An 18,539-nucleotide genomic window follows, 5' to 3' on the forward strand; every position below is an offset into this window, starting at 1 on the left:
GATCACCTAAATTAGAAGTGGAATCCAATCTGCAAGCAGTTTACCTCTTAGACCTTACCCATTTTCAAACCTTACCTCGGACGGGTAACCTGGTTAGCTTTCTTTTTTCCACTATACTGTTACAATTTGTGGCCTTTTGAAGATGGGTCTATAGAGATTAGTATTAAGAACTAGAACAAATGTCAAGTACAAGAGATTTTGAACAAATATATCCAGTGTCTTCTCTCCTCCCTGCTTCCCCCACCCACGCCCCCCAAAAATTGACCAAAAATACCACTTTCTAATGATTCACCCAGTGCTCTTCAGTTTTGCAGCTGTGATATTCACATACTGTAGAAATCATTCCAATTTGGGATTTTATAGCAGCGTATTTCACAAGATAAGTGAGCCTGATTAGTGCAAGCATCTTATTTATATGTCAAAGTTTTATTTTCGCTACACCATTTTCCTCTTTTGCAGTCTCATCTTGTTGTGCATTAGCGCAAAACCAGGAAAAACTCAGAGCTTCCAGAAATACAGATCGTAAATCTGTTTGGGAGTGTGAAATGTTGTACTTCACGTTCTGATTCTGCTTGTTTTCTGTCCTTTACAGATGGAGTTCTCTCTCAGACTGTGCAAAGCAGTCCTCCATCACTAGGAAACTGTGATGTATCCCCACAGCTTACAGAGGGGTCGCTTCCTCCCTCAGTTGGTCCTTCTCCAGTGGAGCTGGAAGACTCTGCTGACAGCAGCACCTTTCTTGTCCCTCCTGACACCCCACTAAATGAGAACACACCGGCAGAAACTCTTACGGGCAGCCATCACAGCCACTGTTCCCTCAACACCATTGTATAGAGGAGCGAAAAGCCCGTCACTGGTCAGAGAGAGTTTTAGCAACTGTTTGCACAGACAAACACTAATCCGTGGTTCGAACTTCAGAAGGAATCTCCACTTTGTTTTTCAGACACTGCTTTTATGTTCTAGTTTAGGATCGTGCCTCTCGTTTTTTTGGCTGTCGTTATTCACTCACTAATCAACTTGTCCTGTAAATATGGACTTGTATAACTGCTCTTTTTTTTTTCCATTGGCTGTGGAAAAGAGAGCAGAAAATTCCTTTGACTTCTAAGGAGGTAAAAAGTATGGGTAGTTTGGTTTTTGGTTTTTTGTTGTTTTGTTTTTTTTTTTTCTTAACCTGAGAGGAATCAAAATCTACATCAGAAAAAAGCTACTTGGATTTGGCTGGATACCACAGGATCCAGGGAACAGAAAATGGAAAAGGAGGGTGGGGGCAGTCACTGTTCAAGCAGAGAGGACGGAACTGCAGGGGAAGGGGCCGGGGACCTGTTTTGCAGAGTGGGGGCCCTGAGCAACAAAACACGGGGCACCAAGGGTTGCACTGTGTAAAACACATGTGGGTTTTCACCTGCATTGCTGTTTCAGAACACCATAGGGATGCAGAGTGAATGGTCTACGCAATACGTGATGAGTGGGTACTAAGAAAACTGGGATTTGCAATTACAATTATTTGTTGCTGGTACCTGCAAAATCTCATGGTTGGGTAAACTTCTGGCCCATGAAGGAAACTGACTGTGTGTGATGTCCCTTTGGTAGAACCCTCACGTGTGTTAGATAGTACTTTAGGGAAGAGATGGGGAGCAATTAACTTTGATGCAGCCTGAGTTCACTGTATGAAGCCCCTGTTTGTTACAATCCCATAAGGAAGATCAAGGTATTTTTCTTTCTAGGTTAACTCCTTTACAGTGAACAGTTGCACAAGACTGGCCTAGATAAAAGATCATTGTTCTTGCTTTTCTTATTGCATGCTATATTTAGCATGTGTGTTCCCTCCCCTCCATTTCACTTCTTTGCAGTTCTACAAATACCACTTAAAAACGGTGATCAACATGTACTATACATGATGTTTAATTCTAATTGGACACTTGTTCCTTATCTGAGTCCCATAAATTGCCAGCCCTGTTCTAGAGATTTCCCCTGTGCCCCCCAAACCATTTATCCAGGTCCCACAAGGGTTTATAATGAGGTTAGTGTACTTAAATCAATAAAACAGTTTGCTTCAGTCTGATATGTCATCTTAAATTTCCCCCTTGTATTGAACTCTTTAAACTAAGTTAATTTACAGATGACAAAGATTCATTCACTCCCTCACGAAACCCAAAGTCAAGCACTGTTGATTTTGATAATGAGTGCAAAATAATCTTGACAGGTGACTTTAAATTTGTTTGGATTTCAGAGTACAAATAATTTACTTTTTTCTCCCATCCTCCCCTTGCCTCTGCTTCTCCTTGACTTACTGTAACAGTCAGCAGATGAGATGAATTTTAAGGAATTTGTAAAGAATGCCCCCTGTAAATGGTCTCCTGTTACCTTATGAAGGGTACAAGCCTAGAGGGACAGGAACAAAACACTGCATGGGGGTGTGTATGTGATCTACTTTTCTAGTAATGATGAGAAGTCATACTTGTATGACAAATCCTAACCCACTGTTGCGGTTTCCCAGTGCAGCTGACTCTTTCCCCGTGGAATATGCTGCTACTTTCTATTCCCTCTCTTGCCTGTAGGCTTATACTGTACTTGGGGATTGGTCTTGACAATTCAACTCCTTTTTGCACAGAAAACTGTGGGTTTCATTACTGAGATCGTGTCTGGTGTCTTGACGTTCAGACACTTGCTAACAACCTCGACTCCGTCGGACAGCGTGAATCACAGCTCTGGGTGCGCTGCCGGCACACGAGTGGGAGGAAGCACTGTTGGGAAGCCTCCCTGCCTGGAGCCGCCCCACACCCGTGTCCCATGCTCCGGTCTGACTGGCTGCGGCAGCACTGGTACGAAACGAGAGGAGCCCTTCTCCACCCCGCGGGATCTCTTACCGTCTCCTCCTCCTCCTCCGCGTTCCAAGCCCTGGTCCAATGAAGTGGATGGATAGCAGTGGTCAGAACCATACGTACAAATTATCGAGCATTTCTGAAGTATGAAAATAAAGCGGGTTTTGTGCGTTTTTGAGCACATTCATACGTTTTATACATTGTATGTACTGATTTTCCTTTAGTTTTATAGGTACGAATGCGTGTGTGTGCGTGTGTGTTTCTGGGTGGTGACATATATATATATCTCTATACATACTGTAGACAGTAACCTTTGTGCTGCGTCCCGCTAGGTGAAGCTGAGCACTGAGATAGAAACTAGGCTCTAGGGTTAATACTTCTCTCAAGCTGGCTACACTCTGTTGTAGGACAGGTTGGGATAGAGTACACTTAAGTAGGATGCAAAGTCTATGCTACTACAGTCTGTTCCTGAGAAATATTTTGTTAGCAGTGCAAACTAGAAAATTTCCAATTTCTTTTGAAGCCAGGTGGAATATTTGTTCTTTATAGTATCCTAGCGCAATAACAACAGGCCTTTTGGCTTGGTCTCTGAAGCTGTTTTGTGGCTGAGGTGAACAGATACCTTACCTCACACTTCTCCTAACACTGCAGGAATCTGTTCAACATTTTTTTATTTTACTTTTGGTTCTGTGGTGAGTTTTATTTGCAAATAAGCTCTGTTACAACTGGCAACTTCATGGTGGCTCCTGGTTGTAGCTATTCCAAATGGAGGCTTCTTTGTAGAAGCCTCATTGTGATATTTTCCCCATTGCTTCTGAGCCTTTCCCACTTGTATATCGGCAGTAGGCTGCTGTTTTCTCTGTTTTCCCTTATCCTTCTTCATCTTAACTGTAAACAAGGGAAATTCTGCCTTGAATGGAGCAGCTCACTAAGTACAGCTCGTTTACCTCTCAGTGAGCTTCTAATTTGGCAATAAAATTGTCATTTTTTTCCCTTTTTAATGTAGCTTTTTCACATTGAGTACTTTCTCTTGGAGTAAGAGCCTTTGTAGCGGAAAACGTCCCAACTACTCAGACTTCTGGACCAACTGGGGAAGAGTTAAGTTTCCATGACAGCAGTGGACTCCTCAGCAAACCTTCCTTGCCCTTGGCAAGGTGACTGGGAGGCAGTTTGTCCTGAGCACCAGTTACAGAGGGTTGATGCTTGCCCGAGGAAAACCTTTCTGTTTTGATTGCCATTAGATTGATGAGATCTTTGGAGTTACTTTGTGCATTGATTTTTTTTCTCCTGCCACTGTTCATATCTCTGGATGTTTTTCTTAACTGCTGATGCATCCTAAACATCCCTCCAGACGCAGCAGGGAGATGGCATTGCCACATGTTTCCCAGCAGAGTGTGTGAGCCAGGAGTGTGTTTATCTCGGGATGTCCTTGACCGCAGTTGTGAAATCCCAGCACTCGGCTCCGAGCAGGGCTCACACCTCCCGTTGTGGCCTCAGACACAGCTGCTCCTCAGATTCCCCCCTCCTTTTGATGTACTGTGGTGCCATATGAGGTCTCTGCTGTTCCTTAAGAGCAGCCCCAGATACTCTGGTTTGTCAGTGATGCCTCTGTACGCAGTGTCACAGCAGCCCCTGATTCTGTACTAGGTGAGTTGTAGGGTTTAAGTGTTAGAGGGGCAGAGGGTCCTGTTCTGTGCTAGATCAACACTGTCATTCCAATATGCGAAAAAATTTGTCTGTGTAATGTTCAGTCCTGTTTAGTTTGAGCCTCAGACTGTTCCTTTATCCATGCACAGCAGGACGCTGATCTAGAAGAAGAATGAAGTAGGTGGACATTTTTTTCTGAAGGCTGAATCTTGCAGTCGGGTGGTGCTTTGACTCCATGGGTGTTGTGATGACTTGTTCAGGCGCCTCCCAACTTTCACTTGGGAAGAAAGTGGGTTTTTGTGACCAATAATTATTACCATTCTTTTCCCATCTCATATTAAACAAACTTGAAGCTATTTTTGAGCATGTTTTTATCTTTCAGATGTGACTTCTCAACGGCAAAGCACTGATGTTTTAATGTTGCCTCGTACAATCCCTAACGCGCATCTCTTTTTTTCAATTGCTGAAATGTCTTTCTTCTCCCTAGCTAACGAACATGCAAAGAAATTTCTTTTAAATTTCCCTTTCAAACTGGGAGCTGAACCCTAAAATTACAGTGGTTGAACGTAGGAGGTGAATCCAAGTCCATACGTTTGCTTCCAGTGTTCCCCAGTCCCAAATGAAATAAGCGTTTTTTTGGAATAGATGCTTTCAGTGATAAAGATGCACTTGTCGTAACAACAGTCAGCATTACCTGCCTGCTACGGTACCACATAGCTTTAATTTTCCGGTATGTGCACCTGAGTGGGTCGGAGTCGATGCCAGCAGAGGTGGCCGTGCTGTGCCACACCCTGCCTGTTGGGCTGAGGGTGCCTGGGAGGCTGTGAGAGAATGAGACACTGCTTTTTACCTTCCTCTGGAAAATCGTTTTAGCCAGCGCTGCATTTGCAGGCTTCTCCTGTGTAGTTGGTTTGTGACTGGACTTAACTGTGGCAGTGTATAAAAGATTTTGATATTCTGTGAAATACCATGTAGAATTTAAATTTGATACTATAATAATTGAGTCCCTGTGACACTGGTTTTTTGTTTTAACTTCTTTGGGGTTGGCACTAATCTATCTTTTTTTTTTTTTTCCAAGATGCTGGGAGAAACATTTCATCCAAATGCCAAATAAATTGTGTTCTGTAAGAGAAATGTCCTGTTCCAGTGTCTCCTGATTTCTGCGTCAATGTGGTTCCCCAGCGTTGCGAAGGAAGGTTTTGTTAAATCACACTTCTGAGCTGTGATCTTGCAGAAGATCAATAGATGCATTTAACATGGAGCAGGGAGGCTGCCAAAGTCCCTGTTATGCGAATTCCAGTGGGATTTACCTGTATTAGTGTAATTTTAGGAAGGTCTTGGGGTTATACCCAAGAAGGTGAAGTGCAGTATATTCCTGCTGCCCTCCCCAAGCCCGGGGGAAGGTGCTGAGTGCCGGGGCAGGAGGTTGTGCTGGATGGAGGGGGTGGTCTGGACCCCCAGCTCCCTGTTTTCCACGAGCCGCTGGGCACGCAGTGATTGCTGTGAGCGCTGTGGAACAAGTCCCCGCAGCGCTGCGGGGCCGTCCCGTGCCCTGCTCGGAGCCGCAGGATGCGTTCATTGCTGAAAGCCATCCAGGGGCAGTGTCATCGTCGCTGCGGGGGCCAGGCAGGGCTCCGCTCCCCCTTTCCTGTGCCTGCAGAGGGCAGCTGCCACCGCAGCCGCCGCCGTCGCTGCTGGATTTGAACCAGCACAGCTCCAGAGCTCCATCCCCACGGGATGCTGGGTCAGCTGAAGGCGATGCGGTGCAGCCCTTCCTTCGCTGCTGGTCTGGGGGACACAAACATCTCTCCACAGCAGCTGCCTGATGTCACGAGCGCTTGGAAGGGACTCAGTCTGGCAGGGACCCCGTGGGACTGTGCCTTTGCTGGAAGATCCTGTGCAGACACAACTTGCCCTTCCCTCTTGCCCCTCGTTGCCTGGGGACAGGACAGTTCCCACGGGGAGCAGCCTGGATTGCCTGGAGCATGGCCACGGCTCTCGGGGCTCCCCACCGCTCCCCAGGGACACGTGTGGAGGGCTGCCCTGTCAGTGTTGACCCTCGGCTGCTGTGGTAGAGCATCGCTGGGCAGCCTCCTGCTGTAAAATCTTAGCAGCTGTGTTCAGCTCGGCATGTCCGGGGCCCTCAGCCCCTGGGAGAGCGCCAGGGCCTGGGGAGCGTGTCAGACACACGAGGGGCCGTGTGCTGGCAGTGCCCCCGGGGTGCCAGGCCGTGGGGGGGGAGATGTCGCTGACCCCGGCGGCGGTGGGAGCGTGGGATGAATGAAGGGGCTGTGCAGCGGCGTGTGGCCAGCGCGCATCTGCTGCCCACAGTGCCTCCTTTGTGCCTGCTGCTGCTGCGCTCCCTGCCCTGCTCCCGGCTTGCTGCCTGGGCTAGCAGCAGCTTGTTATGGGGATCAAAGATCCTTATGGCAAATCAGGGGTGGCTGGAGTATTTATTGCCCATGAACTTTACCTACTTGCCTCTCTGGATGCCCATAACCTTTCGTGCAATCCATCTGTGGGTGATGTGAACCACACTCTGGAGGCTCAAGTCTTTGTCTTGTCACTGTCCCTGTCAGCCCAGGTCCCCGGCCAGGCTCCCAGGCGGATGTGTAGGATTTACCTCCAGGAGCTGTTCTTGGCACCTCCACTGGGTGCTGGCACAGGGCTTGCTGACGGTGCACGTGGTGGGGGTTCCCAGCACAGTGGCACCGTGCCCACAACTGATCGATGGCTGCAGCTTAAGGAACTATTTTTATATCTCAGTGGTATTTTTTCCCCTGTCCTGGCTCTTGCCCTTGGTGCTGTGACTACGCGTGTCTGCAGGGACCTCGCCTGGCTCTGTGGTGGCAGCCTGATGGACGTGGTGTCTCCCTGTGAGGACAGCACAGAGCTGCAGGATCAGCCGTGAGCTCAGCGCGACCACCAACACATCAGCAAGGCCAGCAATTTCAAGGTTTGATCTGGTTCCTATAGAAACTGGAGGTTGCTCCTGCCTGGCACGGGTGCCGGCAGCCAGCGGTGCACCCTGGGGAGCGGGGCAGTGGGGATGGGCGGGAGCAGGGTGTGGCACAGCACCCCGGTGCTGCTGCTGTCCTTCCACATGCCTTGCAGACCCCTCTGCTTCCTCGCTCTGCTCCTGCCTCTCGTCGGGGCTGTGCTGAGCCCCACTCTGCTCCTGCCCTCCTTGCTAGAAGTCACCACCAGAGAAGCCTGAAATCCTAAAAAAGTGTTCTGGGGAGCAATAGCTATGGGGTGGGGGGGTCTCATCAGCTCCTGACCCTAAGGGTCTTGGGCTTCTCCTTCACTGCCTGGCAATACAGGCTGTCCTGCTGTGGGTGGGTGGAAGAGGTGCTACTTGGCAGGCTCATGTCTCCAATGGAGGTTTTGGTCTCACAGGTGCCAGAGCAGCTCCTCTCTTTCCTGGCAGTAATGGGCAGCAGGCTGCAGACCCGGTGCAGAATACCTCATCCCCGGAGCGGGGGCCAAGTGTCAGCCGTGGCACAGATCCAGAGCAGCTCGGGGGAGACCTGTGCTGCTGCCCTCCTCTGCTGGGGCCCAGATGCAGCTTGGTGCTGCCCAGGTACCTGCCTGGGGCTGGCGCTGGCTTGGGGTCACAGGGGTGCCCCAAAGAACCCCTGCTGAGGATGAACCTCTTGTAGCACATGGCAGCCAGGCAGTTCTGCTGAGCCGGAGCCCATTCCCGGCCAAGCCGGCAGCAGGAGGCTGCTTCCTGCTGCCCTCGCGCTGCTGCCGGGTTTGTTCATCCTGGCACTGGCTCGACAGAGCTCCTGGCCAGGGCCAAGTGCCGGTGAGGGGCGCTGCAGCCTGGGTCCCGTGGCCTCCTTTCCACTGCTGCCTGAGGATGGCAGGGATATTTTAGGAGAATGTGACAACACCATACTCCTGTGTTCTCACCCCCTTCCTACCTGCCTACTGAGAGACCACAGCTCCTTTGGTGAGATCCTGGCTCCTGTGGGACCTTCCTGGACAGGTGCAATGGGAACGGCGTGTGCTCACTCCATGATGAGGAGCTGAAGAGCTGCCTCCACCAGCACAGGACGCCTGCACTGGGTGCATAAGGCTTGTGCCCCAGTGCTGCCCCTCTGCCCTGGCTGGCTGTGGCTGTGAGAGCCTGAGTCACTGCAGCCTTGTGCCCACTGAGAGGAAAGGGCTGAATCCCGCCCCACCAGAGTGTGGCTCCTTGGTGAGCCCGGGGGCTGAGGGTCCCCTGTAGTGGGGCTGTGGAGGCCGCCTGGGCACTGAGGAGGTGCTCACTGGGCTGTGCTCACTGGGCTTTGCACAGGCAGGGGCCTCTGTTTTCAGGGCTCAGCTGGGTTTGGTCTATGGGTCCCCATGGCACCACCTGCCCCTCAGCAGGTGGGAGCCACCACGCTCAGGCGTGGGAGATGCAGGACTTGCTGCTGGCTGGGGTGTTGTCAAGGCTGGGGGCGAGAGTATGTCCCACAGCATGTGTCTGCAAGAAGTGGGCAGGGTATGGGGCAGAGCTAGTGCCCTCAGCCCCTTCTGTCTACTGGCAGCCCCCTGAATCTCATCTATAGTCCCACACGCTGCGGGGGTAGGATGGGGTGCAGCGGGGATGCCGCTGAACCCCAGCTTTGGGGATGCAGAGAGGGATGGTACCGGGTGGCACCCCCTCGGCAGGGAGCGGGGCGGGCAGCGCTGCACCTGTGGGATCCGCCAGCCCCCGCTCCCCGCCTGTCCCTGTCCCTGTCACCGGAGGCAGTGACCTGGCGGGCGCGGGGGGCTGGCTGGGGGCCGGGCTCTCCCCGCTCCCTCCTAGCAGCCGAGGAGTTAAAAACTCAGCCTGGGTGATGAATATGTAAGAGCAGAGCCCAGGCTGGAGCCGAGCATCTCCCGGGCTGCGGGCGCTGCCAGCGCTGCCGCCCGCCCCAGCCCAGCCCCAGCCCCGCCGGGCGCACTGCGGAGGGACGGGACGGGGCAGTGCGGGGGTTCCCCCTCTGCCCCCCGCCGCCATGGGCCCCACCGGGCTCGGCATAACTTTCCTGACTCTACCCCTCGTCGTGCGAGCGGCCGCGGGAGGTGAGCTGCGCCCCGGGGCAGCGGGACGGGGGTCCCGCGGCGGGAGAGAACGGGAGCGTGGGGCTGGGGGCCCGTAGGGGCACCGCTTATTCCATTCCCTTCCCACGTGCTGTGGGATGATGCGGGCTGGGGAGGTTGGAGGAAGGGACTAGGGGACCTGGTCTGGCCCAGGACCCCTCTTCTGCGCTCCCACTGCCCCCCTCCCCGCTGCTGAATGTCCCTGGGCACCGCTGGGCTTGGGAGGTCTCAGCCCACCCGGGGCTCTGTGCTGGCCAGGCCAGAGTCCCCTTGGGGCACTGGGGCTTGGGCTCAGCCCATCCGCCCCACAGACCTGCACTGTGGATGAAAGCTGCGAGCGAACGGGGGCTGCCAGTCCCGGGCCGAGGCGCTGGGTGCTCACCTGCATCTGGGCCAGGCTGGGGCTGGCCAGTGCTACCTTGGCTCCTGCCAGAGGATGCTCGAGGACTGGTGCATGCAGGTCTGAGGATTTTCCAGGAGTTCAGCTTTCCCCTGGACCCCGAGATCCCTGCCCTGGGGATGGACTGTCTGAGTCCTGCACTGTCCTGCTCCCAGTTCTCCTCTGAGGCTGGTGTCTCTTGTATCACTGTAGTGAGAATTCGAATGCGGTGCCACAGGCTGGGGCCATGAGCAGCACAGGTGGAGGCAGGCAGGGCTGCCTTTGTCCTGCTGGTCTGAGTGGCAGTGGCTGGCACAAGAGCATGGCTCGGCTCCCCTGCAGCTGGCCTGCTGGCATGGCCCCTCAGCCATCAGCGGGGACTGTTTGTGTAGGCTGGCCCTGGACAGCACCAGGTTGCTCCTGGTTGCAAGGAGCAGGATGGGGAGCTGAGGAGGGAAGGGGTGCAGTCCCCAGCTCCCATTGCAGAGCTGATGGTCCTGGGCAGATGTGCAGGCAGCAGAGCAGGAACAGGGCTCCAGCTTTCTTGGCATCCCCTTGGTATCCCTGTGTCTGCTGTGCCAGCACTTGTCACCACACAGGTGGTGCCCCCAGCCCTCCTGAGAGCGGGCAGCCAGTGGGAGTTCAGCAGCTCTGGCTGAGGTGGTCCTGACTGATGGGACAAGCCGTCACCCCCACAGTGTGGGCACAGGCCTGCCCACTGCCTGCCTGCTGCAGCCACCAGCAACTGCCTGCTGCTGCCAGCCCACCTGCGGGAGCCATGGGGAGCACCAGGAAGGGCTGTCACAGCCCCCTCGGCTCCCACTCATCCACGGCTGCAGCAGGGCTGCAAGGCATCTGCTGTTGGGTGAGGGGCTGCCTTGCTAGGATGGGTAGGGAGGGATGGCTCCACAGTAGCTGGGGAAGGAGCACAGTGAGCAGCAAGGCTTGGCTGCCTTGGAGCAGTGATTCTGAGGGAGGTTTCCCTATGGAGCAGCTGGGGGAGGCAGGGAGGGTGCGAAAACACCAGCCAAAAATAACTGGGATGAACACAAGTGTCGGCGGGACCCCAGGCTGCAATGAGGGATGTCCTTACTTCTGGGGGGCTGGGCACAGCCCTGTGTAGGTTTGGGAAGGGGTGCCTGTCTCCATCACCTGCCCTGAGCTCTCCTTTCTCCTGCAGGGCAGTGGTGTTACGACTCGCAGGACCCCCAATGTGGTAAGTGGTGCCAGGTGTGGGAGGGGGGCTGTCGGGGCTGTGTGGAGCTTGGACCCCACAGTGCCTGGCCAAGGGCACCCTGGGCAGCATCAGAAAGGTCGCAGTGGGAAGCATGGCATGGAAAAGGGCAAATGCCCCCATGTCGCTCTAAAGTGGGAATGGTTAGAGGAGCTTCGCTCTGGAGTATGCTGGTGTAGAGACTTGACAAACACTCAAGCCCCTCAGAGTGACTTGGCCCCACCCCTCATCCCAACTACATCTGGGTGCTCCTGTGGCAGCACCAGCTTTCCCCCTTTCACCTGAAACAAATTAAATCCTGGATTTAAAATATGCCATTGGAAACCCCAGTGCAGCACAGGCAGCAAGGGTCTTGGAAGGCTCAGGGGCCCGACTGGAGAAGGGACAGCTCCCTTTGGGGAGGCAGCAGGCCTGCCTGTCTGGCTGGGGAGAGAAGTATGCCTGGGGGCACTTTGTCTCAAAACATGCAAATAGCTTGTAAGAGGTTAATTAAAGATCATCAAGCATTTAATCAGCTGTTACAGCCCAACTGTTTTATAGCTCTTGGGTTTACACGCCCCGTGGCTCATGAGTATGGATTGCTGAGCTCCGCTCATCCCTGTTGGACCAAGGATTGGTCTTTCCCAGTTTAATGTTGTCAGGGTGGCGAGGGCAGGTTTTGGCAGGGGAGAGGGGCCGGTGGGAAGCGGCTCGGGCAGCGTGGAACCGGCTGTGTGCCCTCAGCCAGCTGTGTGCCCTGTGGAATGGTCCCTTAATGAACACACCAGGTAATTTGTGGGGCCACTCAGTAACACCATGCCAAAAAGCTAGTGGGACACCGGCACAACCAGGCTGTGGCTCCCAGGGCTTCCAGGCAAAAAGTTGCCTAGAGTAACGAGAGGAGAACATAAAGGGACAGGGCTGAGCACAGGAGGGCAGGAGGTGGATTCAGTCTACAAGTGTCTGTGGTTTTGTCTGCTGAAGAGGAAGGTAAATGTTAGAGCTGAACCATGGGGCACTACTGGGGGAACAGTTCCCCAAACCCTGGCTGTAGCCAAAGGCTGCCCAGCCGTAATGTGTGCCAGAGCAGAGCCAGCAGTGTCTGCAGAGGGATGCACTGAGTTCCCTCAGGACTGAAGGTGCCCTGAGTAGACGGGGCTGGTGACACTGAGGGACCTCCTGTTACCTGACTGGGACTGAGCCCAGGTACCAGCAGTGCCCAGTGCCATCTGCAGCCTGGGCTGCACCAGGTGAAGGAGTGAGGTGTCACGGCAGCCATACTGGAGCAGTGACCAGGAGGGTAGTTGACTACATCCCCCAGTTGTGGGTGGAACGAGTGTTGCAAGAGCTGATGCCAGGCTGATGGGGACAAGCTACAAATATGAAGTGTGTGGTCTGGCCATGGTGGCAGTTGTGGGGATGTCAGCTCACAGCCCCCCAGGCAGCACTGTGGGTTTGCAGTGGGTCCAGCTGGCTGCCAGTGCTGCCATGTCCTCACACAGCTCCTGCCATCGTGACCCCTCACCCCAGGAGCTGCTGATGGACATCGTGTGGTCACTCAGGACCCTGTGTAGGATTCACCCCAGGATGAGTTGTGTGGCCAGGATGCACTGTCACCTGTCACAGCTGGACAGAACCAGCATGGGTAGGCTAAGATGTGCTGAAACCCAGGGATGGGCAGAAGAAGTTTGGGAGAAAAGCTTGCCCTTCACCAGCATCAGTGGAGGGAGGGACACTGCTGCTCAGCTAAATATAACCCCCGGCCCCTCGAGGAAATCCTGCTGAATTATGGATGAGGCTGCAATAAGCCCCTGCTCATCAATAGGGAGGAAGCTCTGCTGGGCAGGAGGGCAGCTCCCACGGGATGCAAGCGAGAATGACTGGGCTGGCAGGGACAGCAGGGCTGGCTGGGGACACAGCCACCCGTGGCCTTGTGTCCCTCCCGGGGGTGGTAGTGGCTCTGTGGCTGCCCGTGGTGCCCCTGCTCCTCCCCTGCAGGGCCCAGCCACTGGAAGGAGCTGAAAGCCTCATGTGGTGGCAACAAGCAGTCCCCTGTGAACATCGACAGGCATCGGCTGCAGCGGGACAGTGGCCTCGGGGACATCCTCTTTGAGGGCTACGACCAGGCTCCCCCCGGCAAGTGGAAGCTGACAAACAATGGGCACACAGGTGCGTGCTGAAGCCGGGCACCTTTCCCTGTCCTGGCTCCCTGGTCACCATCCCATCCTGGGCTTGGCTCTGCTGCCACTCCTGGGTGCTCCTGCCCTCCTCTTGCAGCTCTTGCCCCGTGGGTTTGTGTTAGTGCTGGAGGAAGAGCCCAGGTGTGCCAGGTGTCCCCTGTCCTAAACCACCTTTTCACCCTGTCCTGCTGCCCTTGCAGTGATGCTGAGCCTGGCGAGCGAGTCGGCCTCTGAGCACATCACCATCAGTGGTGGGGGCCTCCCCGGCAGGTACCGTGCGCTCCAGCTCCATTTCCACTGGGGCAGTCCAGCTGGGAATGGCTCTGAGCACACCCTTGATGGGCACCAGCTCCCTATGGAGGTAGGTGAGAAAAAGCCCCCATCACACTCTGGGTAGCCCCTATCCATGGTGTTCTGGGAAGGGGTGGTGCCGGGGCATCCCAAGGCTGCCATGCAGCAGGTGATGGGACTCTGTGACGCTGCACCGATGGGTTCAGCTGTGCTCCTGCAGAGGCACCTGGGAGGTGAAAAAGCAGTTGACATGAGACTCAAGGTGTTTCTTTACCATGTGTGGGCTGAGCTGCCTCATCCAAGGCACTCAGCAGTGTTTGGGGGGCTCTGTGCCCTGCCAGGACCACACACTGAGTTAGTGAATGCAAGCGAGAGCATGTGGGAGTGTGCTGTGCCAAGCACATCGGGATCCTTCTGGGTGAAAGAGGCTCTGCACCTCTAAAATATTCATTATCTGCCAGAGGAAAGCAGAATTTGTTTTGTGGCTGGTGAGCACCCTGGGACTGCTGGCCCCATTTTGCACACCCTTCAAAGGATGATCACTTCATTGGGGTGCTTTGATCCTCCAAGCCGCCATCCCACACATGTGCCAGTGGGACCAGGAGGGCTTTTCAGGGAGTAGTTGACTCAGTGTCTGGTCACCCCAGGCTGGCCAGAAGGATCGATAGGAGAGGGCCCTGCTGCCAGGATGTTGGCCAGGGGCAGTTGTCCACGATTGGCTCCTCTGTGCTTTCCTCAGCTGCACATTGTCCACATGAATGTCAAGTACCGGACACTGGCAGAGGCCAAGGGGCATCCCAACGGGCTGGCTGTCCTCGGCTTCTTCTACCAGGTGGGTCTGCGGGGGCTCATGCTGCCGGCAAGAGGGACCCCCCCAGAAACAGGGTGTTGATGGTGCAGCCAGGGGAGCATTGTACAGGTGCCCTGTGGGAGCAAGAAGGGGCAGGAAGGCTGGGTCAAGGCTAGGAGGTGCTGGGGAACCTCAATGGTGAAAGGTGCCAGGGCCCCCCACCGACTTTGTGCAAGAAGATGTGGGCTGGGAATCCTTTCCTGCTGCTCTGCAACAATGTGGGGTGGAGGTGGAGCAGGCTCTGCCTGCAGGTGCTCAGCAGGACAGGATGATGCATCTCTGCCCTGCCCGCCTTAGATGCTTCTTCTCCCCATCTGCAGGTCTCTGAAACCCCTAACACCAACTACAACACCATCGTGGTGGGGCTGAGAAACGTCTCCCATGCTGGTGAGTCACCTCCTCATCGGGGCAGGGCAGAAAAGAGAGACCCTGGTGTGGGAGGGCAGAAAGGAGAGACCCTGGTGTGGGAGGGCAGGGTTGCAGCCCAGAAAGCTGTGGGGGGGACCTGGCTGAAGGGAAACTGATGGAGGTGGCCCCACTGTCCCCACCACATCCCTGGCACAGGACAGGCTGAGTGCCCATGTCTTGCCCCACAGGGGACTCCGTGGATTTGGCCTCCACCTTCCGCCTGAGCACACTGCTGCCGCGGGCCGGCCGGCTCTCCGGGTACTACCGTTACCAGGGCTCCCTCACCACGCCCGACTGCAGCGAGGTCGTCGTCTGGACTGTCTTCGAGGAGCCAGTGGAGATTGGCCGGGAGCAGGTACTGGTGTGCACAGCCCCACGCTCCAGCACCCGAAAGGCTGGGCCCCCTGGGTGGGCCCCTCTCCTTGCCCTTCCTGACCCTTGAGCAAGAGCACAGACAAAGTCACCTCTATAATAATGCTCCTGGCAACTCGGAAATTAATTGCTTTTATGAGGGTTAAGTAATGGAGACGTGGCCACCTGCCAGTGGGAAGAAATCCCATTCATAGTGCTCTCCTGCCCAGCCTTGGTATTCAGAAAGAGGAATGGGAGTGAATCCACTGAAGCTCAGTAGAGGCTCCGAGGAGGTGGGTGAATAGATGGATGGATGGAGGGATGGACGGATGGATGGACGGATGGACGGATGGATGGATGAATGGATGAAGTTCTCCTCTGCTGCCCAAGAATCTTAATAGGTGTCTGGCCTTGAGAGAGTCATGGGCCAGCCACTATTTAAGTGTTTGGTGCTGGCACCAAAACACAATTAGACCCTTTAAAACTCAAGACCTGATCCTTGTAAGGACCTTCAAGTCTGGCTTTAGGAGAGCAGTGGGGGGTGATGGGAGGACGCCCACAGGTGCAGGGACATGCCATGGGTCCTGTGCCATCAGCAGCAGGGCAGTATGAGGGGCAGGCTGACAGTGGGCAGGGGTTTGGGGTGCCTGGTGAAGCAGCTGCCCACCCTGCCTCTCCCCTTATGCAGCTGCGGGCGTTTGTCAGCACCCTCCACTTCCCACCCGACGGATCCAGGCTCCTAAAAATGATCAACAACTTCCGCCCACCACAGCCCCTCCACAGCCGGAAGGTCTTTGCCTCCCGGGGGGCCACGGCCAGTGGTGGGTCCCTGCATGGGGGCCACCACGAGCTCCTCTCATCCCTGCTCCTCCTGGCCCTGCTCAGCCTCTTCTCACCAGCCCCATAGGGTCTGGTCCAGCCTGTCACTGAGCATCACCCTGCTGCAGTGGAAATGAGGAGGTGATGTATCTGGTTCATGGAAAATGAGAAAAAAACAACAAAAAGCCTGTCGAGACCTTGGCTGGGTGAAGATTTTGCGAATCTGGATCTCTGCAGAGGTGGATCTCTGCAAACCTGGAGCCACCCTGTAGCCAGGTGGTGGGAGCTGCTGGGAGGGCAACACTGTAGGGGCTGGAATAAAGCCAAGGTCCTCGCCAGTCGCTGCATCTTTGGCTCTGTTTGGTGTTGCTGGGGCAGGTGCTTGGCACGGGGCTGTGGGGTCAGTGGGGAGGGAGCTGGGGGACTGTGCCCGGGTGGCACTCAGGGATACCATCCCCTGCATGGTGTTGCAGGCAGGGCATGAGACCCCCCCCTCCCTCCTGGGCAATAAATCCCCAGGGCCAAATCCTGGCCCTGGCCCCGGCTCAGGGTCCGTGCAGTCCCTGTGCTGCAGACACCGCCCTGTCACTATCCCCAGGACTGGGGCTGGCTGCTGGAGGGATGGGGTTGTCACTGGGAACACAGCACCTGCAGTGCCCTTGTGCAGGGCCCAGGGATCTTTGCACGGAGCTCATTTTGTGCTGGCAGGAATAGCTGCAGTTGCTGGCACTGCTGGGGCAGAGCTGGGTGAGTGGGGTGGTTCATAATTAATGTGCTGGAGCTCCAGGCATGTTCCCATCTCCTCTTGAATTATGGGTGAAGAGCACAGACCGTTATCTGGGAGCAGAGCGTGGCGGGCTGCAGTTTTTCATCCTTTCTGGAGGGAACCACTGCCAGTGCAGGGCTCCAGCTCCAGCTGTGGCACCTGTGGGTGCAGGGGTCCTGAGCATCTCCCTGTGAGGCTTCAGAGGTGAAGCCTGGGCTGGAAGAGGCTCTCCGTGGGTGAAGGGGCCCAATCACAGCCCCCCTGATCCCCACGCCAGGGTACTGGGGCTCCACACCAGCCGTGCCACGGGACACGCAGGACACGTGGGACACACGGGACACACGGGACAAAAAGAACACATGGAACACAAGGAACACACGGGACACAAAGAACACAAGGAACACACGGGACATGCAGGACACGCGGGGGCGCCGCGAGAACGCGCACGGGGAGGAACCTGGAGCGCCGCAGCAGCCGCCAGGGGGCGCTCGGCTCCCGGCCGCGTCCCCGCCACCGTCAGCGGTGTGTCCCTGTGTTCGTGTCCTGTGTCCTGTGTCCGTGTGTCCCTGTGTTCATGTCTTGTGTCCGTGTCCTGTGTCCCGTGTCCTGTGTCCTGTGTCCCTGTGTCCCTGTGTTCATGTCTTGTGTCCGTGTCCCGTGTCCGTGTCCTGTGTCCTGTGTCCCTGTGTCCCTGTGACCGTGTCCCGTGTCCTGTGTCCCTGTGCCCGTGTCCTGTGTCCCTGTGCCCGTGTCCTGTGCCCGTGTCCTGTGTCCCTGTGCCTGTGTCCCTGTGTCCCTGTGCTCGTGTCCGTGTTCCTGTGTCCCTATGCCTGTGTCCCTCTGTCCTGTGTCCTTGTGTCCCTGTGCCCCTTGTCCTTGTGTCCCTGTGCCCATGTCCTTTGTCCCTGTGCCCATGTCCCTGTGTCTCTGTACCCCACGTCCTTGTGTCCTTGTGCTCCGGGTCCTGGTGTCTCTGTGCCCATGTCCTCGTGCCACTGTGCCCCATGTCCTCGTGCCCCTGTCCCCTGCCACTGTCACCTGCATCCTTGTACCCTTTTTCCTTGGGCCCCCGTGTTCTTGTGTCACTGTCCCCTTGTGTCCTTGTGCCTCTGTTCCCTCATGTCCTTGTGCCCATGTCCCCCATGTCCTCATGTCCTCATGTCACTGTCTCCATGTCTCTGTCACCCATGTCTCATGTCACCTCATGCCCCTGTGCTCCACATTCCCCCGCTACTCTCCCTTGTGTCCTTGTACCACTATTCCTTGTGTCTCCATGCCCCTGGCCCCCGCGTCTCCTGTGCCACTGGCCCCTGTGGCTCCATGCCACTGTCCCCCATGTCCTCATGCCACTGTGCCTCTGTCCTCATGCCTCTGTTCTCAGTGTTCCCACACTCCCTGTGCCTTCCCATCCCCTCCACTGTGCCCTCTGTTTCCCCCATGTCCTGTCATGTCCCCCTTTGGCCCTATCCCCCCAGGTTCCCCTGAGTCCTCCATGCAGTCCTTGCCCTCGTGTCTGTCCATGTCCCACTATTCCCCACTGCACGGCCCAGTCCCAGCCCCTTGCACCCACAGGACACAGGGCAGCTACCCCATGAACCTTCCTGGGTCCAGTCTGGGGTGGTCCCAGCCCCAGCTGGTGAAAGAAGGGGCCCAGTTGGGCACAGTGAGCCCCACATGGCTGCAGACCCCCAGTGCCCTCCAGTACCAGGCCAGGGTGTGAAGGGCACCCAG

At 55.7% G+C, this 18,539-nt stretch overlaps 2 protein-coding genes across 4 annotated transcripts in view; both read left to right on the top strand.

Annotated features, from left to right (window-relative positions):
- Positions 1–5,603, top strand: part of DGCR2 (DiGeorge syndrome critical region gene 2) — a 47,394-nt gene extending 41,791 nt beyond the window's left edge. For all 3 annotated transcript variants that reach the window (XM_017814361.1, XM_017814363.1, XM_017814362.1), the window contains one exon: positions 593–5,603. In XM_017814361.1, the coding sequence (XP_017669850.1) occupies positions 593–834 (242 nt within the window). In that variant the 3' untranslated portion in view covers positions 835–5,603. The remainder of the gene's footprint in view (positions 1–592) is intronic.
- Positions 5,604–9,339: 3,736 nt separating this feature from the next.
- LOC108496876 (carbonic anhydrase 15-like) lies at positions 9,340–16,382 on the top strand. Its single transcript, XM_017814013.1, has 8 exons — positions 9,340–9,533; positions 11,111–11,146; positions 13,142–13,312; positions 13,524–13,684; positions 14,354–14,446; positions 14,785–14,851; positions 15,061–15,227; positions 15,912–16,382. Exons 1-8 carry the CDS (start codon positions 9,467–9,469, stop codon positions 16,128–16,130), a joined length of 981 nt encoding a protein of 326 aa, XP_017669502.1. The 5' UTR covers positions 9,340–9,466; the 3' UTR covers positions 16,131–16,382.
- The last annotated feature ends 2,157 nt before the right edge of the window (positions 16,383–18,539 follow it).

This window comes from Lepidothrix coronata, unplaced genomic scaffold (assembly GCF_001604755.1).
Source record: "Lepidothrix coronata isolate B3197 unplaced genomic scaffold, Lepidothrix_coronata-1.0 Scaffold44, whole genome shotgun sequence".
NCBI classification, from domain to species: Eukaryota; Metazoa; Chordata; class Aves; order Passeriformes; family Pipridae; genus Lepidothrix; species Lepidothrix coronata.

Excerpts from the sequence above, each read along its gene's own strand:
- LOC108496876 (XM_017814013.1), top strand. The coding sequence starts at position 9,467 with ATGGGCCCCACCGGGCTCGGCATAACTTTCCTGACTCTACCCCTCGTC. Across the intron at positions 13,685-14,353 it reads GGCACCAGCTCCCTATGGAG|CTGCACATTGTCCACATGAA; the intron begins GTAGGTGAGAAA and ends TGCTTTCCTCAG. Across the intron at positions 14,852-15,060 it reads GAGAAACGTCTCCCATGCTG|GGGACTCCGTGGATTTGGCC; the intron begins GTGAGTCACCTC and ends CTTGCCCCACAG.